This window comes from Phodopus roborovskii, unplaced genomic scaffold, assembly GCF_943737965.1.
Source record: "Phodopus roborovskii unplaced genomic scaffold, PHOROB, whole genome shotgun sequence".
NCBI lineage: Eukaryota > Metazoa > Chordata > Mammalia > Rodentia > Cricetidae > Phodopus > Phodopus roborovskii.
In genome coordinates, this window is record NW_026125444.1 from 20,099,910 (window position 1) to 20,120,711 (window position 20,802).

General features: G+C 42.2%; 1 protein-coding gene across 3 annotated transcripts in view; it reads left to right on the plus strand.

The window, feature by feature from the left end:
• The window catches only part of Cald1 (caldesmon 1), a 177,952-nt gene that overhangs the window by 123,425 nt on the left and 33,725 nt on the right, over nucleotides 1-20,802 (plus strand). For all 3 annotated transcript variants that reach the window (XR_007833948.1, XR_007833949.1, XM_051175874.1), the window contains one exon: nucleotides 20,605-20,751. Coding sequence is in view for 1 of the 3 variants with exons in the window: in XM_051175874.1 (XP_051031831.1) it covers nucleotides 20,605-20,751 (147 nt within the window). In the remaining 2 variants the exon portion in view is untranslated. The remainder of the gene's footprint in view (nucleotides 1-20,604; nucleotides 20,752-20,802) is intronic.

Here is a 20,802-nt window from a genome sequence, read left to right on the forward strand (position 1 = left end):
AATACTATTTTCCACACCCAGGAGGAGTAAAACTTTCTGCCAACAGTTGAAAATGATGAATGCATTTCAAAGCTGTAGTAATACAGTTATACTTTTCACGTTTTCTCTGCGTCCTGTAAGTTATATATCTCTTGAGAGCCAATATGATTAATAAATGCTGCTCTGATTTTTCTCTAATACTAAGCCAACTTCACATCGTGAAACTGTAAAATTGCTGCATCTAGAAAATATGAAATGGTACCACCAAGGGATTTTTAACAAAATTATGTTCGAAAATAATAGGCTGCGAGAATACAATACCATATGGGAAAGAGTGAAAACTCTGGAAATTCATGGATGAGTCAGGTATCTGAAGTAACATTTCCCTCTCCAGGCGGAATGGTCCATTCTCAAGGAAGTCAGGCCATTTGGAAATCTGGGATTATAGGTTGGGCAGTCATCAGCATATGTAGACAAGCAGGGTAAGGTATGGTAACTTTACCCCGGGAAAGTGTGGCAAGCCAGAGAAAGCAGAGGAAGCAAACTGTTACGGAACACTATGCGAAGGAACTTATAAAGCAAATGGTTGGCAGAGAGTGTCACAGAGGAGTGTGTCATGGCTTAAATGTGAAGTGCCACCTGCAGCGCTTTGAACACTTCTTCTCCGGCCAACAGTTGTGTCTTGGGCAGCTGGAGGAAGTGGGTTGCTGGTGAGGAAGACAGTGAGAGCCACTGCCTGATCCTACCTCCTTCCTGTGTTCTCTCTCTGCTTAGTTGGTGACTTGTGACAAGACCCAGCTGCTCTCCCCTTGCTATTAACTCTGCTACGACCTTCCCACCATGATGAACTGGACCTCTTCCTTTTCTCTTTCTTTCTTTTAAGAGGAATGATTATTTTTAAAAACTAATTTATTACTTTAAAAAATGTATGCGTGTGCATATGTCTGCTTATCTGCGTTGTATGACGTGTGTATAGTGTCTACAAGGGGCAGAAGAGGATATCGCATACCCTGGAACTGAATTTAGAGCAATGCGGGTTCTGGGAACTGAACCCGGGTCCTCTGCGAAAGCCCTGAGCCATCTCTCCAGCCCTCACTGTGACTGTTCAAACTGTGAGCCAAAGTAAATCTTTCTTCCCATAAGGGGCTGCTTCCGGGATATTTTGTCATAACTGTTAAGAAAATGATGACACCATCAAGTGAAAGGTTCTATGTGAAGTGACACAAAAATGAGGTGTCAGGAGGTACCCTGACGGCTTGGGGGCTTCACTACACTGATTACTAATTATGCCTGGTCAACTTTGCTCTAAAAATATTAAATTGAAAATTCTAGGCAGTTTATACATTTTAGATGGCATTGATTAATATATCATTCTAGTGGTGTTTCGTTGTTGATTATGGTGCTTTATCTCTTACTTGTACCTAGTATATAAATTAAATTTTATCGTAAGTACATATAGATGAACTTATGTACATATATGCACTATATATACTATATGTCATATGTGTACATAATATATACTATATATAGTATCAACCATCAGGAGAAGGCCTTAGACCCCCATCCCCGCAGATTAGAGGGAACAACTACATAAAGGACAATTGCATATACTTTCCTCCAAAATAACTGTTACAAGTACAAGCCCATGATACAGTCTTACTTTGGAGTTATATCTACCAATGCCTGGGTTGAAGGATACTACATATAGTCAGTAGAGTGTTCTGAGACTCTTAATAGCCAGTCTGAACTGTTCTTTTAATATTTAGGTTGGCCAGACAAATAGTTAAAATATCTGGAACTGAACAAAATCCTTGGCCCCACACAGATGCATCCCAAATTAAACCTGCAAAGTAGATTATACTAAGTTAAAAGCACAGCCCTGAAATTAAATGTCGAAATTATAAAACAGCCCATGACACACTGGAACTGGCCATCTTTGTGTTTCTTAGAACATCCACTGGGTGTTCTAAGTTTTGGCTAGGTCTCATGAAATATTTGTAAAGGATTGGCTAAGTCAAGCACACTGCTCACCATGAACTCATTTTGCTTTCTAAGGCATCACAAAAAGCCAAAACCAATGCCAGGTTTGCTAGTGAGAAGAAAAAGAGAGTGTAGAGAATATTAGAAATCAGCAAGGGAAGATGATTGTGTGACATCTCCCTCTTCCATGGAGAGGAAGAACGTGGCCCAAAGCATCAAGAAAATAAAATACTGCTCAAGCCATGACCCATGACTTGACAATAAGAGCGACAGGTGGGCGGCACATACACACTCATACACAAACACACAGGGAGATAAGCCCTGAAGTGGACCCGAGTCCACAGTTGAGTAGAAAACAACAGTTGACCCAGTTTGCCTTGGTCTCTATTGACTAGACTCAAGTCAGATACCTCTTCTGTCCACCTCTTCTGTCCACCACCACCTGCTCTTTTGTTGTGGTTTGTTGTTGTGCTTTGTTTTGTTTGGGGGGGGTGTTGTTGACCCTTTTCTAGTTCTGACCTTTGAGGGCATTTGGATAATGATCCCTGCAAAGAAAGAAGCACAAATGTGACAAACATATTTGTGGTAAATCCATTAAAACATTTGATTTCTAGGCCAGTCTGCAAAATGTGCCTGCCGCTTACCCAAGCAAACACTGGAAAGAAAATTGTGGCCAGTGATTGCTTTCAAGATTTAGAGGGAATGGTACGAAAGAATTGTGATGAGTTCCTCTTTCAACGTCTAGAGAGGAGAGTCTGAGAGAAATGTGACGTGTGGGGGTGGGTCCTGATCTTGTGTTTGTTGTTGATGTCCCTTCACCATCAAGCCTGGCTTTTGAAGCTGATGTTGTCACTCTGTTTTGGTTTAATATGGTTCTGCTCTGTCAACTCATAGTCATGACATTGAGACCTGAAAGATCTTTCCCCCCTCAGTGAATTCCCTCACATCCCGGGACACTTTAGTTGCTTCCATGGGTGCCGTTGTTCTTTGTTTTAAGGTGCTATGCTTTTCTTTAATGCACTTAGGCATTCTTAATGAACGAATGACTGTGATGTGCAAAAGCACCTTGGGCGGGGTGGGGAGTCTAAACATAGATGTTCATTCTGGCTTTCAAGAAACATGTGTGACAACTGTAGATGGACTTTCTTTTCCCTTACCAGCCTCAAATAATGACACAGAGACTTATTATTAGTTATAAAACCTTGGCCTTAGCTTAAGGTTGTCCCACTAGCTCTTATAACTAAAATTAACCCGTTTATGTTCATCGATGCTCCGCCATGTGGCGTTACCTTTCTCTGTATTGCCCGTCGACACCTGGTTGGCAACTCCCTGCCTCTCTTCTTCCCAGAGTCCTCTCCATGCCCAGAATTCCTGCCTCTGCCCCCTGCTTAGCTATTGTCTTTTCAGCTTTCTATCACACCAATCACAGCAAATACACCTTCACATAGTGTACAAATATCCCACAACATCTCCCCCTTCTGTCCACATGAAAAGGAAAGGTTGTAACTCTAATACAGTAAAATTATATACAGTAAGAAAATTGTCAAGTAAGAAATCTATTCACAATGTCCAGCCCATTTTTGTTCGGCAAATTTGAAGAAATCGCTCTATCTCAGCTCCATGAGTCCAGAGTTTTATACCTACACCATTCTCTATCATAACTTCTATTACTATCCTAAAAGTATCTTCTTGGACCTTCAGACATATTCTTAGGTAAACAACTTGAGCTTTTATGTCTGTCTACCTTATATAGTTTACACCTCTTTTGTAGGTTTTTTTTAATATAGTAACAAGGAAAACTGTAACTATCTAGTCTTTAATCCCATCAAAGTGCTGAGAAGGACCTATTACCTGAGTAAACAGGAAGTACAGAGCAGGCAACTTCCAAAACTATAAAAATGACAGAAACAGTTATCTTCCTGGACAGTCAGCCAAGTTTCCTCTGCAATGTTGGGACATCCGCTTTAAGCCTACAGGCCTAGTATGTCTGATAGACTTTTCTGTGAAGCAGGAATTTTTGAAGGACTGTCCTACCTTGTCTTCATAAAATTTGGCAGTCACTTTCTTCTGTGCCCTGCTGGTTTGATTTGAACAGCGTACTGTCAGCAGTAGAAGCAAGGACAGTTTTTTTTTTTTGCCTGATGGCTAAATTTGCCACAAATGAAAGCAAACTCCATATGGAGGTTCTTTGGTGTCCATAATCCTTTTTTAAAGTAGATTAGTGCTGCCAGGAGTAGACATGTCTCACCGTCATGAAAAGCCTTAGGTTATTTATCATCTTAAATGTCATATTCTGTAGGTCTCTGAAGTGTTTGAAGATCACCTGTCATCTAAAATATCTCTCTGTTTAACCTTGAAAACATATCTAACATGACAAGTTTGATTATTATGGGTGACCAACTACTAACCTGTATTTCTTAATTATACATTACATTTTGAAATGAACTGCATAGGTACAAAACCTTAAACAAGAGTATAGAACATAGAGTAGGTTCTAACAAAAATAACCTTCAATTTGTATCAATATTCAAAAATCCATACCAATGTAAAATATTTGAGATTAATAGTAGGTTTTTAGTCTAAAGTAGAATCCAATAATATACCCTTTTATTCTATCATTCTCATATCCCTTTTTTTTTTTTTTTTTTTTTTTTTTTCAGAAAGAGATCCCTGAATCTAATTTCCTTTGCTTGGTTTTCTCCCTGACCATGATCAATAACAACTTGTAACAGTTCCACTAGATGATGACAAACATCCATAACCCACTGAATGACCAGAGACCACCAACCCCACCTCTAGGGAATGTAGGTCTCTAGACTGCTTCCTGTTGTCTGGGGGTGATGACATCTTTAGGGGACCCTGAGAAAATTGAGATATTAATCAAATCCTGGGAGGACTAGCTATATTTTTGTTGTTGTTTAGTCTCTGTGTTATGGGAAGGTGTAGAGCTGATCTGAACTTTTGGCTGGAATAGTCTGTGAAGCTGAACCATCTCAGCTGTACAATTTAAAGTTGTTTTGGATGTAGATTTTTGAAGTAACTGCAAAAGAGACCTTCTGAGTCTGGATCACCTGAGCTGTTTGCCATGTCTTTGTTAGTGTCTGGTCCTTTTGTTCTGAAAACACAAAAATTTAAAGGTAACATACATATCTGCATTAACATAAGTATGGAATTGTGGTGTGTACAAGTCAGCTAAAGATGATATTTTGTTTTGTGTTTGAGCAGGTTAAAAGACATCTGATAACTTTACAAATTTGGTCAGACTGTATAACCAAACCTCTATCCCTGCCATATGTAAGGAGGGCATGTAATAATAAGGCATGAGGACTCTGTAGCCAAACAGATTTATCATGTCTCATCTAGTCCCAGAGCTGTTTCCATAGTAGAGGGATCAGCATATTCATCACCTGTCCTGTAGTCTTTCTTGGTTTCTTTTTTTCATGTCTGTAGATTTTCAGGAGGTCTCCCCAAATTAAATCTGGTCTTCATTAATTTTGAAGAAACCATAACTTTTTGTTTCCTGTAGAAAAAAGAAAAGCATAACCTCCTCCCCAACATAACATATTGTATGACTTTCATTTTGAAGTTAAAATATTCTTAACATATATGTTGGTTGAATTTAGCAGTTTCCATAATCTAATGTCTCTCAGCAGATATTGTTCTTTTGTGCATTAGTATTTAAAAAATTCAAAGTCAGCAAAGCACCATACCGGATCCAGACATCCTGTGTATTTCCCATCTTTATGTGGCTTTTTCCTTTCATATTCATTTACTCTCTCTTTAAAGACTTAACTTCATTATTTTTAAACTTGTTTTTATGACTGTCTATATCCATTTTTTTTAACCTAAACATCCTTTAAAACATACCATATCTTTCTAGAGGTTTTCTCTGATTGGACCTGGCTTTCTGTACATCTACAGTGTTCTCTGGCCACAGAAGCCAAGCCTTAAATGACTAGGCTACCGACACACAACTTTGGTGGCTGTCTCTGCCCTCCTCCATTTCCTGAGAGCCTAGCCTCATACCAGCAGTACCGGCAGGAGCTCCATTTACCGCCCCAGCTCTGGGAAGTTTCTGGGTCCATGCTTTAGTAGGTGTTTCTACCTAGTCTTCCACTGTGGAGTAGTCACTTCCTTCTGTTCATAAACCCCATTCAAGTACTTGGTAGCAGGGCCTCTTAAAAAAGCTGCACCCCTGTGTGCCACTGACACTGAGCTAGAAGTCCTGCCTACACCTCCTGCCTAGCTATCGGCCTTCCACAGCTTCTATTACACCAACCATAGCAAACACATCTTCACACCGTGCACAACAGGCAACGTAAGAGAGGGATGCTTAAATGCAAATAAAGCAATGTGTGATGCAGGTCTGGAACAATCTCCGTGACTTCACAGGGGGCAAAGGCTTCTCCTCAGCCAGTTTGCAAGATGAAGGCTTCATCTAAGCCTAACCTGAGGGATGATGGCTCTCGAGCTGGTAGATGGGGAGAAGATGAGACATTGAAGTAGAAGCAGTAGGGGAAGGGAATAGAGGATGGAGTTAATGCGGTCCTTAGGGAAGAGCATGGGCTCCATCCACAGAGGGAAGAATGGGGGTTAGGATATGCAGCACATAGTACACACACATGGCCCTTTCTTCTCAGGGGGGTCAGAGGGTTTACATGCAGTACGGTTTATCCAGTTAAAAAGCATTTGTTAGAGGCTTATAAATTGTACTCATAAATGTTTGTGAAGAGGCTACAGGCAGAAGGGAATTTGCTCGAAATACAAGGAAGGATATGCCCAGGGAGCTAAAGCAGGCTCTGGGAATGAGCTGGGAGGATCATTTCCCCAGCCCCCAGCCACTCGGGTCAGCAGGCCACGTGGAGATGTAACAGCTTTTCCCTAGAGTTCATAATCTCTACTGGAAGCCAGTTCCCCAGCGCTCAGTTCACAAACTCCAAATGTATGAGTTCATGGTTCTTAGTGGATGATGGAGCAAGCAGGATTGCATGTCTTCGACAGGGGAAATGGTGGAGTTCGTACAGACACACATGAATAATGAGGAGACTTAGGGTGTTGATGCTCTGCTTCAACATACCAAGCGTCTATTTCTTCCAGTTGTACACACACGTTTTTCATAGGCTGGAGAGACAGCTCAGCCCTTAAGAGCAGTTGCTCTTGCAGAGAAGACCTGGCTTCAATCCTAGCACCCCGTGGTGGCTCACAACAACCATGGCTGCAGTTCCAGGGTATCTGAGACCCTGTTCTGACCTCCTCTGGCACCAGATATGCACATGGTACTCAAATATAAATGCAACCAAACACTCATACATGTAAAATTTTAAAAATCTAAAGGAAATAGTAATAATGATTAAAACTAAGCTGCAACTGTCGCTGAAACTTGAATGAATATGAGAGTAAATTGAACCTCGTGTTAGCCGGACCTTCAAATAACTAGTCACAGTGTGACAAAACAAAACCATAAAACGTAATAGAAATTTTGTGAACATTGACCTATCACTACTCACTTTAATAAATGTGTTCATTTTTGTGTGTTTTATAATATTATAAATATTTTACTAGTACCATATGTGTTTAATTCATCAATAACTGAATATATATAAATCAAAAGAGCTAATTAGTATGGTACCTTTTTTTTTTTGGAGTTGTTATGTTTGTTTCTTTTGGGGACTAAGTCTCACTATGTAGCCCTGACTGGCCTAGAATTTGCTATGTAGACAAGGCTCATGGAGGTCCACCTGCCTCTGCTTCCTGAATGCTGGGAATAAAGATGTACACCACAACACCTAGCTCTGTTTAATTTTTGATAGGAACATACTACAAAAAAAAATTGTTTTAAAGCCTCTAATATAGATAAATGCCCAGCCTGCAAATAACCATGTTTGGGCAACACAGTATTTACTTTCAAATTTGGGTGATAGCAACTTCTGCCCTTTAAACTGAGCTCTGAAACTGAAGTCCCACATAGACCATAGATAAGATGATAATTGTTAGTTTCCCATACAATAACTTAGAGAAAAAAATGCATGGACTGGATCTGACCTGCAGGCCATCGTTTGTCAGTCCCTGGCTTCCATGATTGAAGGCCTTTGTTAATTGGCAGAACAGCTTGAGGAAGTCCCTAGCCTAGGAAGACACCAGGAAGACCTGGGTCCCTGCCGTAATTGCTAGCGCGAGCCACTGACCCCCTCAAGGCCACCATCTACAAAGTGGTGCATACTTTAAAATAACCTCCCCAATTCCATCCAGTTGAATCCATCTATGCCCCTAAGCTTTTAACGCCTTAACACAGACTCTGATGGGAGTCTGAGCCGTGAAATGAATGTCTGCTGTGTGGGTGAGTAGGGTGGGAGCTAGGCTGTGGGGGAGCAGCGCTAAGAAAGAGAATAGCAGTTCCATTCACAAAGAACTGAAGGCCTAGCTTATTGCTCTTGAGAAGTCTGCCACAAACTACCGTTCTGAATGACCCAGGGATTTGTTGAGCTGAAGGCTCCTCTTGCTGCTGAGATTTATGGAGCCCTTGATATTGCGTAGCTGGCACTATTCCTTTTATTTCCTGAGGAAAGCTGCAGAATGAGTTGAAACACCTGGAGTGGAGTCAGAACTAGCCAATCCTCCTCTGTGTACGCTGCCATCCGTTTAGGCCACATTTGCACAGGGCCGGGCCCTTTAGAGGGAGCCATTCTCAAGATCTGCAGAATGGCTGGTCTGCTCTTTCTCTTGCTGCAAGCCATGCTTGGGTTGGTACCATACCCGGCCAGAGCTGCGCTAATGCCCTTCATGCCCGGTGAGAGCCCTGGCCACACGGGGTTGCTTGCTTTCCCGTGTCCACATTTCCTGACATTACAACCTTCCATTTGTGCTCTCTGAATGAAGGAAGGGTCTCCTCCCTCCTTGCAGACCCCCCAATCCTAGATCCGGCTCAAGTGCCACTGTCTCCATGAAGCCTTCTCCGATCCATCCCACAGTTAAAACTATATTATCCATCCACTAAGCTTTCAGCCACTGCATATGTCTCCTTTAATATTTACCGCATCTGAACTTCCATTACATCCTAGCACGTTTCTCGGCTCGCCTACCAGTTTGTGACTCCATTCTAAGCCGTTGGTTCCTCCTTGCTTTGTCCCTCCATGGCTTGAACAGAGCAACTGTTCCGTTAGTGCCTTCTTCAGGGTGGGTTTATTCTAGCCACCTGCTGTCATGCATAGGCAGTCAGTCTCAGCATCCCAAGCCACAAGCCAAAACTCCACCTTGATATCTGCCATATCCGCTGCCTGTGCCTCAGACAGGGTTAGGGGTTAGGGTTAGGGTTAGAGTTAGGGTCTACCTACCCCATCCTCCCCACGGTTCATTGCTCTGCTCTCTTAGCTTTACTGAACCGCCCTCCTTCTGAGTCAGGGTCCAGGTGGCCAGTGGTTTGGCTAGAGGGAGGAATGTACACAAGATTAGAAACCCATATGCTGATGCTGATGCTGATGCTGCAAGTGGTCATTTGTAATCAGCCCACATAACAGTTTAACAGTCTGTTATCTCCATTGCTATGGCAGTGGTTGCTTTCGTGTCTAGTCAGAAAACAGCATAAGCCTTCCTGGCTTGCCATCTCTTGGTATATGGAGCTACGAGTCCAGACAAAGACTCTTCAAGATATTTTAAGTGCCATATAAGAATATCTGTAAGGCCCATATTACCCTCTCAGAAGCCTAGGGTTTCTCTGGCCCTTCAGCTGTCACTGCTTCTAATCTAATCAATGCACACAAACATGGTGCTTCATTTAGAAGGGTAGCTCTTCCGTTTAAAAGAACATTTGGGCCTTTACTTAAAGGGCATCTTCAAGCATGAAAACTGGCTATCTTCGATTTGTTTTTTCACCAAGCAGAAATGAGTGTCAGCTCATCTCTATCTTGAGCAGGCACTGTCTTAAGTATGTTTCCCCTGACAGAGCCATAACCACCAGGAGCAGAAAAGAATTCTTGACTTCCTTTCCCAACAGCAGGGAGGCTAGATCCAGTGGCTGCCAAGTCCCCTGCAAAGATACATGTCCTTTCCGTCAGGCCAAGTGTCCAGGATGTGGCCCTTCATTTTCCATTTCCTGTCTCCCCTCAAGGTTTACCTTCACTTGTAAACAAACCTCCTAAAGACTAGCATTTGGAGGGTAGACACGAGCCAGTGGATCCTACATGGCTTTGTGTGGCAAGCTCTGGAGTCAGGGAATAGGAGCCACTCCAATACGCTGTTAGAATGACAGCCGTGTGTGAGGACCGACTGGTCCCAGAGAAGAGCTGAGGGACACGAAGGGAATGAAGATGGGAGGCTGTGCAACCCGAATGGAAACGACCACTTGTGAAGGAGGAAAGGAATAGTAAATCTTTCTCCAGTTAAAACTGGGGGTGGAAGCAGAAACGCTCTGGAGGGCACTTTTCAGGGAGGGAGAGATCATAAAAGGTCTGTTATGAAAATCCACTATCCATAAATTCCCCCACATTAAGCACCGCCTGTCTGTCTAGAGAGGATGCTGACACAGGGTTTGTAAGGACATGGCAGCCTCCGCCTGCTGAGCACCATTTCCTCCCTGTCTGCAGGACCACTTTCCTTTGCAGGGATTCCCTTTAATTACTCACAGGCTTAGAATCCCCATTTAAGGACAACTTGTCTTTGGGCTTTGGTTTATTTTTCCCCCAATTCCTTTGTTTCTTTTGTCAAGTGTTTACGCACGTGATAATTGCAAGCAAAACCATATAAAATTATGGACCTGTGTATTGCATCGCATGAATTCTTCAAGTCTGGGAGAATGCCTGAAGTTTTTAGGTCACTCTAAGACTCATTCAAGATGACTTTGTGTCTTTTACATAGGAATATGGAAATACATGTTTGGAAAGAATTTGCTTATTGATACACCTGTGGTCAGATGCGGTTGCAGCCACGTCAGCTCATAGAATCTCCCTACAGCCTTCATTCAGCAGGGGTTGGTCAGTTGTGTGTCATGTCTAGTCTTCTCTGAGACAGAGAGAGAGACACGACGGGGGGGGGGGGGCGGGTGACAAATATGGTATTGGCAGTCATAGGCACCTGGATCTTAGTTATTTTCTCATATTTGACTTTAAAACTTGTTTACACTTAGCCTTATTGTCCATGCACCATGTACATCAAAGCAAGATTTCCTTTGATGGGTATGACAGCCAGAGAACATCCCAAGTCTGATTCTGCCCCTCTCTCCAGGGTTACTTAAATTTTTTTTGTTTAACTTTATTTTAGGTATATTGGTGTGAAGGTATCAGATCCCCTGGAACTGGAGTTTCAGACAGTTGTGAGCTGCCATGTGGATGGTGGGAATTGAGCCCAGGTCCTCTGGAAGAGCAGCCAATGCTCTTAACCACTGAGCCATCTCTCCAGCAGCCCCCCCCCAGGGTTACTTTTGATTGCAATTTTTAAAAGTCAAAGAATATTGTCATGTTTTCATAATCCACACATTCAATGTTTATGATATTTGTAGTCATTATTCATGATGATTATTAGAGAATCCTAGGTTGGGACTTAAGACAAGCTAATGTTTATGGAAACACAGGTAGTAGTTGGTATTACTAGCTACATTTATTTTGGTTGAATGTTAAAGTGGAAAGTGAGTTTGGCTAATTTCCTTTTAATTAGCTTCTTGTCTACTTAATTATTTCCCTTTCTCTTTGTAATTTATTTCAACCAAAGTTAGCTCACAGACCAACTAATCAGTCTTAGAGATCTTTTCTATCATCATCCCTCTCTTATGTTCCTACTGTTAGTTAGGATTTCTATTGCTGTGAAGAGACACATGACCTTGGTAACTTTTATAAAGGAAAAACATTTAATTGGGGTGGCTCACATTTTCAGAGGTTTAGTCCATTATCATCACCGTGTGACACGGTGCCATGCAGGCAGACATGGTGCCAGAGGAGGAGCTGAGAATCCTACATCTTGACCGGCAGGCAACAGGAAGTGGTCTGAACTAGGTGCAGCTTGAGCATAGGAGATCTCAAAGCCTGACCCCTCAGTGACACACTTCCTCCAACAAGGCCACACCCACTTCAACAAAGGCACACCTCCTAATAGTGCCACTCCCCATGAGCTTATGGGGACCAATTACATTCAGACTCCCACACCTACCTTTTTTTCATTTTGTGTTTTAAATACTTCTGGTGTTTCAGGGCAAGCTACCGGAAATGGGTGCTAAGAACTGAACTCAGGTCTTCCACAAGAGCAGCGATGCTCCTAACCATGGAGCCATCTTTGTGGTTCTCATACTGACCTTTGTAAACTCTATAAATTAAAAGGTGGATGTTTTTGCCTGAACAAGTGTATTGTTTGGATATAGTAAGATAGAGGATGGAACAAATTCAATCCTTTCTGTGAGAACATGAATAGATTTCAGTTTATCTCAGGAAACTGTTATGGAATGGCCCTCCCAAACCTGAATTTAATGATACACATTCTTTCTTTTCAAAAGAAGCCTGAGAAAAATAACAGCTCCATAAGAATATAAATATAGGTTTTTATTCATTTTATTTTCTCCTGAATATCATAAGCCATTTAAGGATTTTTTTTTTTAATTAAAGAAAGTGACACCAGTTGAATGAGATCATAGTTATCTATTCCGTCCAAAGCACCATCTCAAGAGAGGTTTGGAAAGCATGCTCAGGTCCCATTGTTCTTTATAAACTACACGGATTCCTATAAACCCTAAGGCATGTTGTTGTGTGAAAGTCACCAATCATGGATTGCATTTATTATTATATGAAGTTTGTTTTTTAATAGGCAATACTTTTAAAATGTATTATTTGGGAATGCACACCATGGTAGTAAAGCCACAAAACAAAAGCAAGAATGTAATATAAATACTGCAAAATTGAGGCAGGGGTGATTGGGAGACAAAAGAGATAGGAATGGTGTTGGAAAGAAGTACATAAGCCCCTAATTAGCTGCTAGCGATGTCTGAGTTGATAGGTGTGTACATGTCAGTTTGTCAGTTCTAGTTGAAGTTCTAGTGAAGTTGCACTATATTCATTTACAAGTACAGCGCAATTTATGATAGTTTTTAACTTTAAAAAAAAACTAATTTCGATGTATCAGAATATTTCATTTTAAAATTCCTACTGACTATACGCATTGATACATACATGAGCCTTTTACTTGGAGACTCTGTTTATCCTAGGGTAAGACCGTTTTAGGATGTTCTTATATCTGATGGCCTAGGTTTCTTCCAACCAGACCCGATGTGTTGGCCAGCTCACACGGCATGGTGGTGTCATGATGCTGAGAATCACCCTTCTGTGGTGTGCATAGATGCAAGAAGGTCTTGCTTTTCTTCCCACTGTCTGTTGCTCTGTAGCACACAGCCTCATCGTGGCCTCTGGTTACAGATATTATTTGTTTAACTGTGGGATGCCGTCTTTGTATACAGTAAATGATGGACTGGCGGTAACAACTTAAGGAGGACATACATAAGAATGTGAACATGAAGGTTTGCAAATGTTATGGAAACCCAAATAAACATGGCTGGTATACAAACTCTAGTGACTCAAGTATGTTCAAGGGACATGGGATGAGAAGGAGGAGACAGATGAACTGAGATGTATTTCTCTTCCTGGATAATTGTCTTCAAAGTAACCTATCTCCTTGTGTTCATTTACACCAGCAAATATGGCTCAACGGTGACATGGCAGGTCAATGAGCCCTATGACGAATATAGCACATGTTACTTTTCTAACCCCGCCACAAAAATGTCCTTCCAAAGAGGCTTTTTTCACTCTCCTTTCTTATTACACACAGACCTGTTTACTTTCCTACATTCTGACTGAAAATATTCTTATTTTCTTGGGTTTTGCTTTCCTCCATTATACTTTTCATTCCTTTCCTCTTAAGGGTCCCGAGGGAAAACTTCAGAATTGGACTTTATATGCGTTGAAACAAAAATATTTTGCTGACGCCACATGTAAACAAAAATATGTTTCAGATCCTGGAATGTTTCAATAAAGGTGCAGTCGTAAATCTATTGAACACAGGACTCTTTCCGGTGGCTCAGGATTTTCCCTCTTGATCACAGTGCAGCCTCAGACTTTTCTGGGAGAAAATAAGCAATTTAAAGTGCTGATGAGGTAGATTGGCATGGAGGATCTGCTTGCATTTCATATTATGGGGGGAAAAAATCCCTGGGGTTTTGGTACAAAAACAATAACGGATGTACGTGAGTCATGCTGCCTCCAAATAGTTGATGAGCACATTTTCAGCGCACAGAAAGCTTTAACTCTTTCAGTCAGATCCTGTCATTAAGACAACATAGGCAGAAGCAATGATTAATAATAATAATAATCACAGTTGCCTAAGAGATGCCCTTCTTGGAGGCTGTGAGGCCCAGGTCTTCTCCTCGATGCATGGGCAGTGCATAGCTATAGGAAGTTGGGAACACGACAGTGACATCTCAGTGACAAGCCTGAGATCCCTTTTTAGCAATGTCGATTTCTCTCAGATGACTCTCGTGGAAGTGGGGCTCAGTGACATGCAGAAATATCAGTGCTGATCTTGGGGTCCACCAGCTCTCTACCTGCCTCTCAAGTCGCTGTGAGTTCACACATGGCAGATTTCCATAAGCTTCATGGTTACCCGTGAGGAAGCTATTCAGTCTGTGGCCTTTGGGGTGCGTTCTTGTTTTTTTTTTTTTTTAGATACGGGAACGTGGCAGGAACAGTTAAGGAAGCAATCTCCAGGTTTTGGTCTGAGTGAAGTATTTATGGCTGGTCTCGTTATAAATCCCTGAGCCTCTTCTTTTCTGAGGCTCATTTTCTTTTCTCGTTGAACCTGCGGGGTTTAAAGCTCTTAAACGTGTTAGGCAATTGGCTCCCTGCCTTCAATAAAAGTGCTTACTAATTTTTCTTTTCTTCCCCACCTTCCTACCTACCCTGCGTTCTTTCTCATTCTAGAAATAAAAGGAAAAACGAAAATTAAAACAGATAAATTAAAAAGGATAAAAAATATTAAAAAAAAAAAAAAAAAAAAGAAAACCATAGAGTTCGTAGTTCGTTTTATTTGGGCCGGCTGCTCCTGGGCACAGGGCCTGCCTTGGTGTGTGGTTGATGTGATGTACGCAGTGACACTCCATTGGAGAAAACGGACTTCCCCATTCTCAGTGGGTGTTAATTGAAATAGCTTCTTGGTTAGGGATGAGGTTGGTGTCCACTTCCACGTGCTGAGATTTTGTGTGGTTTGAGCCTGTGTAGGTCTTGCGAATGCTGCTAGTCAGTCTCCAGGAGCAGTTCTAGTTATATTTTCCTGTTAAGAGATTGGGAATTTTTTTTTTTTTTTTTTTGTCGATAAAATGATATTTATTGACAACATTTCATTGGAACTTTAATGATACTGTCCTGTAGTCTCACATCAGATAACTAGCAAAATGGAAAAAAAAGGGGGGGGGAATTGAGGGCAATATTCTAAAAAACCAAAGGGAAAGGGGGTATTAAAAAAATTAACAAAAATGTACTATAGATATATTTTCTTCCTCTTTTCCTTCCCTTCCTCCCTCCATTTCCTTGGTGGTGGTGCTGGCGGTGTTGCTGCTGCTGGTGCTGATGGTGGTGTTGGTGCTGCTGGTACTGAAAGTTAAACCTACAGCTTCGCCTACGCTGGGTTAAGCACTTTACCACTGAGCTACATCCCTAGCCATTTCCCTTCCATTTTTATTTTGAGACCACACCTGAATTAGTTGCCCAGGCTGGTATAATCCCACAATAGAATCCCACTTCAGCCTCCCAAGTACCTGGGACGGCAATGTGTACCACTAGACCCAGACTGTCCTGTGATAGGAAATTTCCTCCATGTTGTGCAAGCCACGAGCAATTAAATGGTGACTGTGGAAGAAAGGGAACACAGAAGCAAGGCTACAGGGAATGTGTTGCTGAAGACACCTCTGTGGCCCCTTTCTCTCCTCTGGTACAGGTTTAGCCCTTGACAGACTGATAACAAAGAAACCGAATCCCCAGTGATTTCCCTGTTCATCATGTTTGCAAGGATTTTATTTGTTTGAACTTTTCCATCTGAAAGGCCCAGAATTTAACAAGGTGATATACAGAGGCAGCCAGCAGGAGTTCTGGCCTTAGAGACTTGAAGTTGATGGATCTCTTGGAACAGCCAGGCGTTATGAATGAGTTTTCCTGGCATGTAGATCTGAGTTTTCTTATCCAGTAACAGCGGGGCCTTTAAGCAACAGTTCTGAGAACGGAAGACACACTGGCCCTTCACTCTTTCATGCTGTGGACACACATGTCGATAGCATGTAATTATTATGAACTTTGGGGATTGCTTGCACTCGTTTGTAAGTATTATGTGTGAGTACGTGGTAGGTCCCCTCTCTTTGTCCCAAATACCTGCTGAGTCATTTTGCTCTTAGCAACACTGACCTTTCACTGAAAAGGTCTTTCAGATCTCCAGGTGTTTGTGAGGCCAGACGAGCAAAGGGATTGCCAAGAAACAAGGCTGAACACTCCATTGTACACCTTTTCAGAGCCAGCCTGGCTCAGGAGCTCATGGACTCCAGATGTTTAACAGCGTGTCTCTTGGTAGACTTGGGGATTGCCAGTTTTGTTTTGTTTTTTTTTTTTAATTTTTTTTAAATCACAATGAAATGCTTTGATTAAAACTGTATGAAAGTTGAGCCCTTCTGAGTTGGTTCAGAGGATGGCAGGATCCCACCAGGCTCCCAAATTATCTGGGGGGAAAGTGGTTGCTTATGTGCCGTGGACACAAGTGGATTGGTTAAGACTGGAATCTGCCGAAATTCCATGGAAGTAAAAGTGGGTTGTCATGCCTCTCTGACCATCTGGTTAGACAGGAATTTTGTTAGTCAGCAGCATTTCAAACAAGGTTAAGGCAGATGTGTGGAAAATCAGAGATGCTAGCATTCTGTCTTGAACATGGAACAGAGCTGCTGCTATTGCGGGTGTAGAAAGGATGCTGTGTCTTTGTCTTTCCGGACAAATTCTGTGTGGTGGTCAAGAGGGCGTGCCCACACGTCACTGGAATTATACTACCTTTCTGGAGGCCAGTTTATCAGTGCATCAAAAGCTTCCAAATAAAGTGTCCTCAACTTCGTAAACACAGAACTTCTAACTTCTGAGGACTTGTACGTACCACTGCTTACAAGGACATAAAATTGGAGAAACATATTTAATAACCACCAGGAAAAATATTGCCGTTGTAGTATATCTGCATAATTACCATCTGGTGTGTGTAGATATAAAATACTGTTTTCAGTGACGTAGTTTGTGGATGTGTTAAAATATAGCCAAGACTAAGTTTAATTAAAGGAACCATTTGTGAACTAATACATATAGCATGACCCCACTTTGTTAAAGATGTGTATCTCTCCGTACCCAGGGACATATGTATAGAACGCATCAAATTTGCACCATGTCAGAGCTTAGTTGACATGATGCTAAGCAGCTGATTCCATTTTTGTCTTTATACATTAAGTCTTTGCCTTGTTCTAAAACATAACAGGAGTCTATTGCTTTCAGACTCGGAAGAGCAAACCACTGAGGTTTTTTTGTTTGTTTGTTTGTTTTTTCTTTTTTTGTCCAATAAGAAAAATAAATCCTATCTGGATGTTGTAGCACACATTTTTAATTCCCAACCCTTGGGAAGCGAAAGCAAGTGGATCTCTGTGAGTTTGAGGCCAGTCTGGTGTACAGAGTGAGTTCCAGGACAGCCAGGGCTACATAATGAGACACTCTCTCAAAACCTCCAACTTCCCCTGCCCCCAAAGAAAAGAAAGAAGTCAGTGGTGGGAGTATAAAAGACGGGCTGCTTTAAGAAGCCATAGATTACTTGGCTCTCTGCGGGCCGGTGTAGGAGTCTCACGGTTGAAGAATTTGTCACCCACACAGGTTCACTTATAAAGCCAACTGCTACATTCTTTTTTGGCTCTGTGTGTCTGTGGTGTATGTGTGCATGTATGTTCATGTGTGTGTACAAAGAGACCACACTGATGTCGATGTTTTCTGCGGTCACTCTCCACCTTGTAAACTGAGGCAGGGATGAACCCTGAGCCCACTGACCCAGCTAATCGAGTTAGCTTGCTCTGGCCATTCCCGTCTCAGTGTTTATATGGCGCTGAGGATTGTTAACACCAGTGTTTGCATGCATGTGGCGTTTACCTAGTGTACCACCTGCCTCGCCCCCCCCCCATATGTTCTTCCTCCCGAGACAGGGCCAGTTAGGATCGAAAATAGCAGGAAACCATGATGGTTCTTTTGTTGTTGTTTTAAGCTGGTAGACAACTTTAATTCCTTATTTTATTAGTGACAATTAGTGATCATTCCCAAGCAATCTCTGGTAACTGTATCCCAGAAGGGCGTCTACAAACAGCTAGTGGGTTGCCCACAGATCTTAAGTTACAGTTAGCAGGAAGAATTAGAAAAGACGGTGGAGATGGTACGTTTGCTCATGTCACTCCTCCAGTGAAAAATTCCAAGAGGAAGGAAGGCTGGCTGTGACCCTGCCATGGCAGCAAAACCAGTTTATCTCCCAGCTAAATGCTGTCAGTGCCCAAAGGTCACAGAGTAGGCGGGAGGAGGAAGGTGATGACATCTCAAATATCCCGGGAAACACTGGCTTGAATTTGATGGCTTTACAAGAGAGAGAGTTTGGCCTGTAGCGTGGGGAAGCCCTGTGTGTACCTTTCGCGTGCCCTGCCTGTCTCAGAAGGTCCCTAAACAGATGGCGCTTCCGCGGCCGACCCCGAGATGGAGAGAACAAATGGAGAATTCCTCTTTGACTAGCTTGAGAAGCAGTTGTTAAGTACTCTTCTCTCTGCTGCGGCTAGAGAGGTCCACTGAGAAACAAGCCAGAGAAATACAAGGCCAAGAACCCGACAGTTAAATAAACCACTGGGGAGGGCTCTCTCCTGAAAAAGACACCATAACTGAATTAGAAGGGAACACTTGTATGGTGCCATGCTGTCCCTCACCTCAGCACGTCTAAAATTGAACTCCTCTTTCCCCACAAGGCCTCTCCTTAGCTGAACTTTTCTGCCAACGAGCAAGGTGCCACACTTTACTGTGCTCTGCTGTAACCGCCATTAATTTCTATTTGACTGCAAGTCTGGGGTACAAGGAAACTTATGACGGGTTGAACAAAGGGCCAAATATTCCTAAGAGATCAGCTCTAAAAGCCAACTTTTCTGACTATTACTCTAATCACACACTAATTCTGCCATGCCATTTTTCCTTCCATACTTGTGGCAAATTACCAGACAATTTAATAGAATATATAATAAATATATAGACGGAACACATTCACACTTTATTTATATTGACATTTGACACACTAGCAGATTTTAAAGTATAAGTTAGATCTTTTGAAGTAACAAAAAAAGCAAATAACAAACCTTCAGACATTTTAATATTCATAGTATTGCTGAAGTAAAAATATGGTGTGGATAGAAGTACTAGATCTAAGCCTACATATGCCTGGTTTGTAAATATAAAATGAACACACTACTACCAGTTGTATATGATGGACTGTTTGCATATGGTTCTGACGTTTTATTTTCTTTAATTTGAAAACGAATTTGTCTTTGTAATTGCATAGAAATTAAAAGTTTGTGCCCACTTAGGGACATCTCTTGCTCTGGGGAGATTTCTCGGGGGTTAGAACTCCCACCACATGAGGAAGAAGACGACGGTTCTGAGCCTACATAAGTGTAGTTGGACACAGTGACCCACCTGTAATTCCAGCCTGCAGCTGGTTAGCTAGCTGGCCATGGGTGAACTCTCGGTTCAACTAAGAGGCTCTGTTCAATGAATAAGGTGGGAAGCAATCAAGGCAGACCCCTGACATCAGCCCTGGGGCCTCTATATACATGCGCACGCATGTGCGCATGGAAAATGCACATGAAGACACACATACATGCACAGACAGCACGCCATATGCGTGGCGGAATACTAACACATGTTTTGTGAACAAGATGGGTCCTTTGAGGTGTCTGACACACTCTCACAATGCCTGTACTGTGAAGCCACCCACCAATGGTCAGTGACACACACACACACACACACACACACACACACACACAAACCTTGGTATAACAAAATCTGACCAAAGAAAATAGTCATTGTGCTCAGTTTTAGTGAACAACTTTGGCTTACTGGCACCAGAATCTTGGTGTGATAGTAACGGTAATCAGGTTCTTTTCTAATCTTTGTGACAGTGCTGGCTCTAGTTCACACAATGTTCTGAATCCTTTCTAATATGTCTTTTGATCATTTGGGCTCAGTTCCTGCTATTTCCACTTCTAAATCTTGTGTGCGCTAATCAGCTCAGTGCAGAAGTCCAAATATGCTAACCCACAGTCTCCAAAGGCAGCCTGCTTTGGTGCAGATGTTCTGGTTTATTTGGTCAATGTAAATTATTCCCTGAGTCACTGGATGAGTGCTCTTCAAATTCTAAAAAGATTGGAAAAAAACAAACAAACAAAAAAAAAGATGATTGGGTCTCCAAACTTGAGAAAGTGAACCATCCTTTTTAGAACCTGGCTCATTAGTAGCCATTCAAGGCTGTATGGCCAGGACGTTGATGACAACACTTGTCAGCTAGTGTGCTCAGGAGCCTGTGTTTATGATGTTGCAGAATCGCCTATCAGCGGAATGATGATGACGAGGAAGAGGCTGCCAGGGAACGGCGTCGCCGTGCCCGGCAGGAAAGGCTGCGTCAGAAGCAAGAAGAGGAATCCTTGGGACAGGTGACAGGCCAGGCAGAGACTCATGCCCAGAACAGGTACTGTCCTCTTCACAGTGGAGCATCTCTGGATGTGTCTTAGCCTGCCCT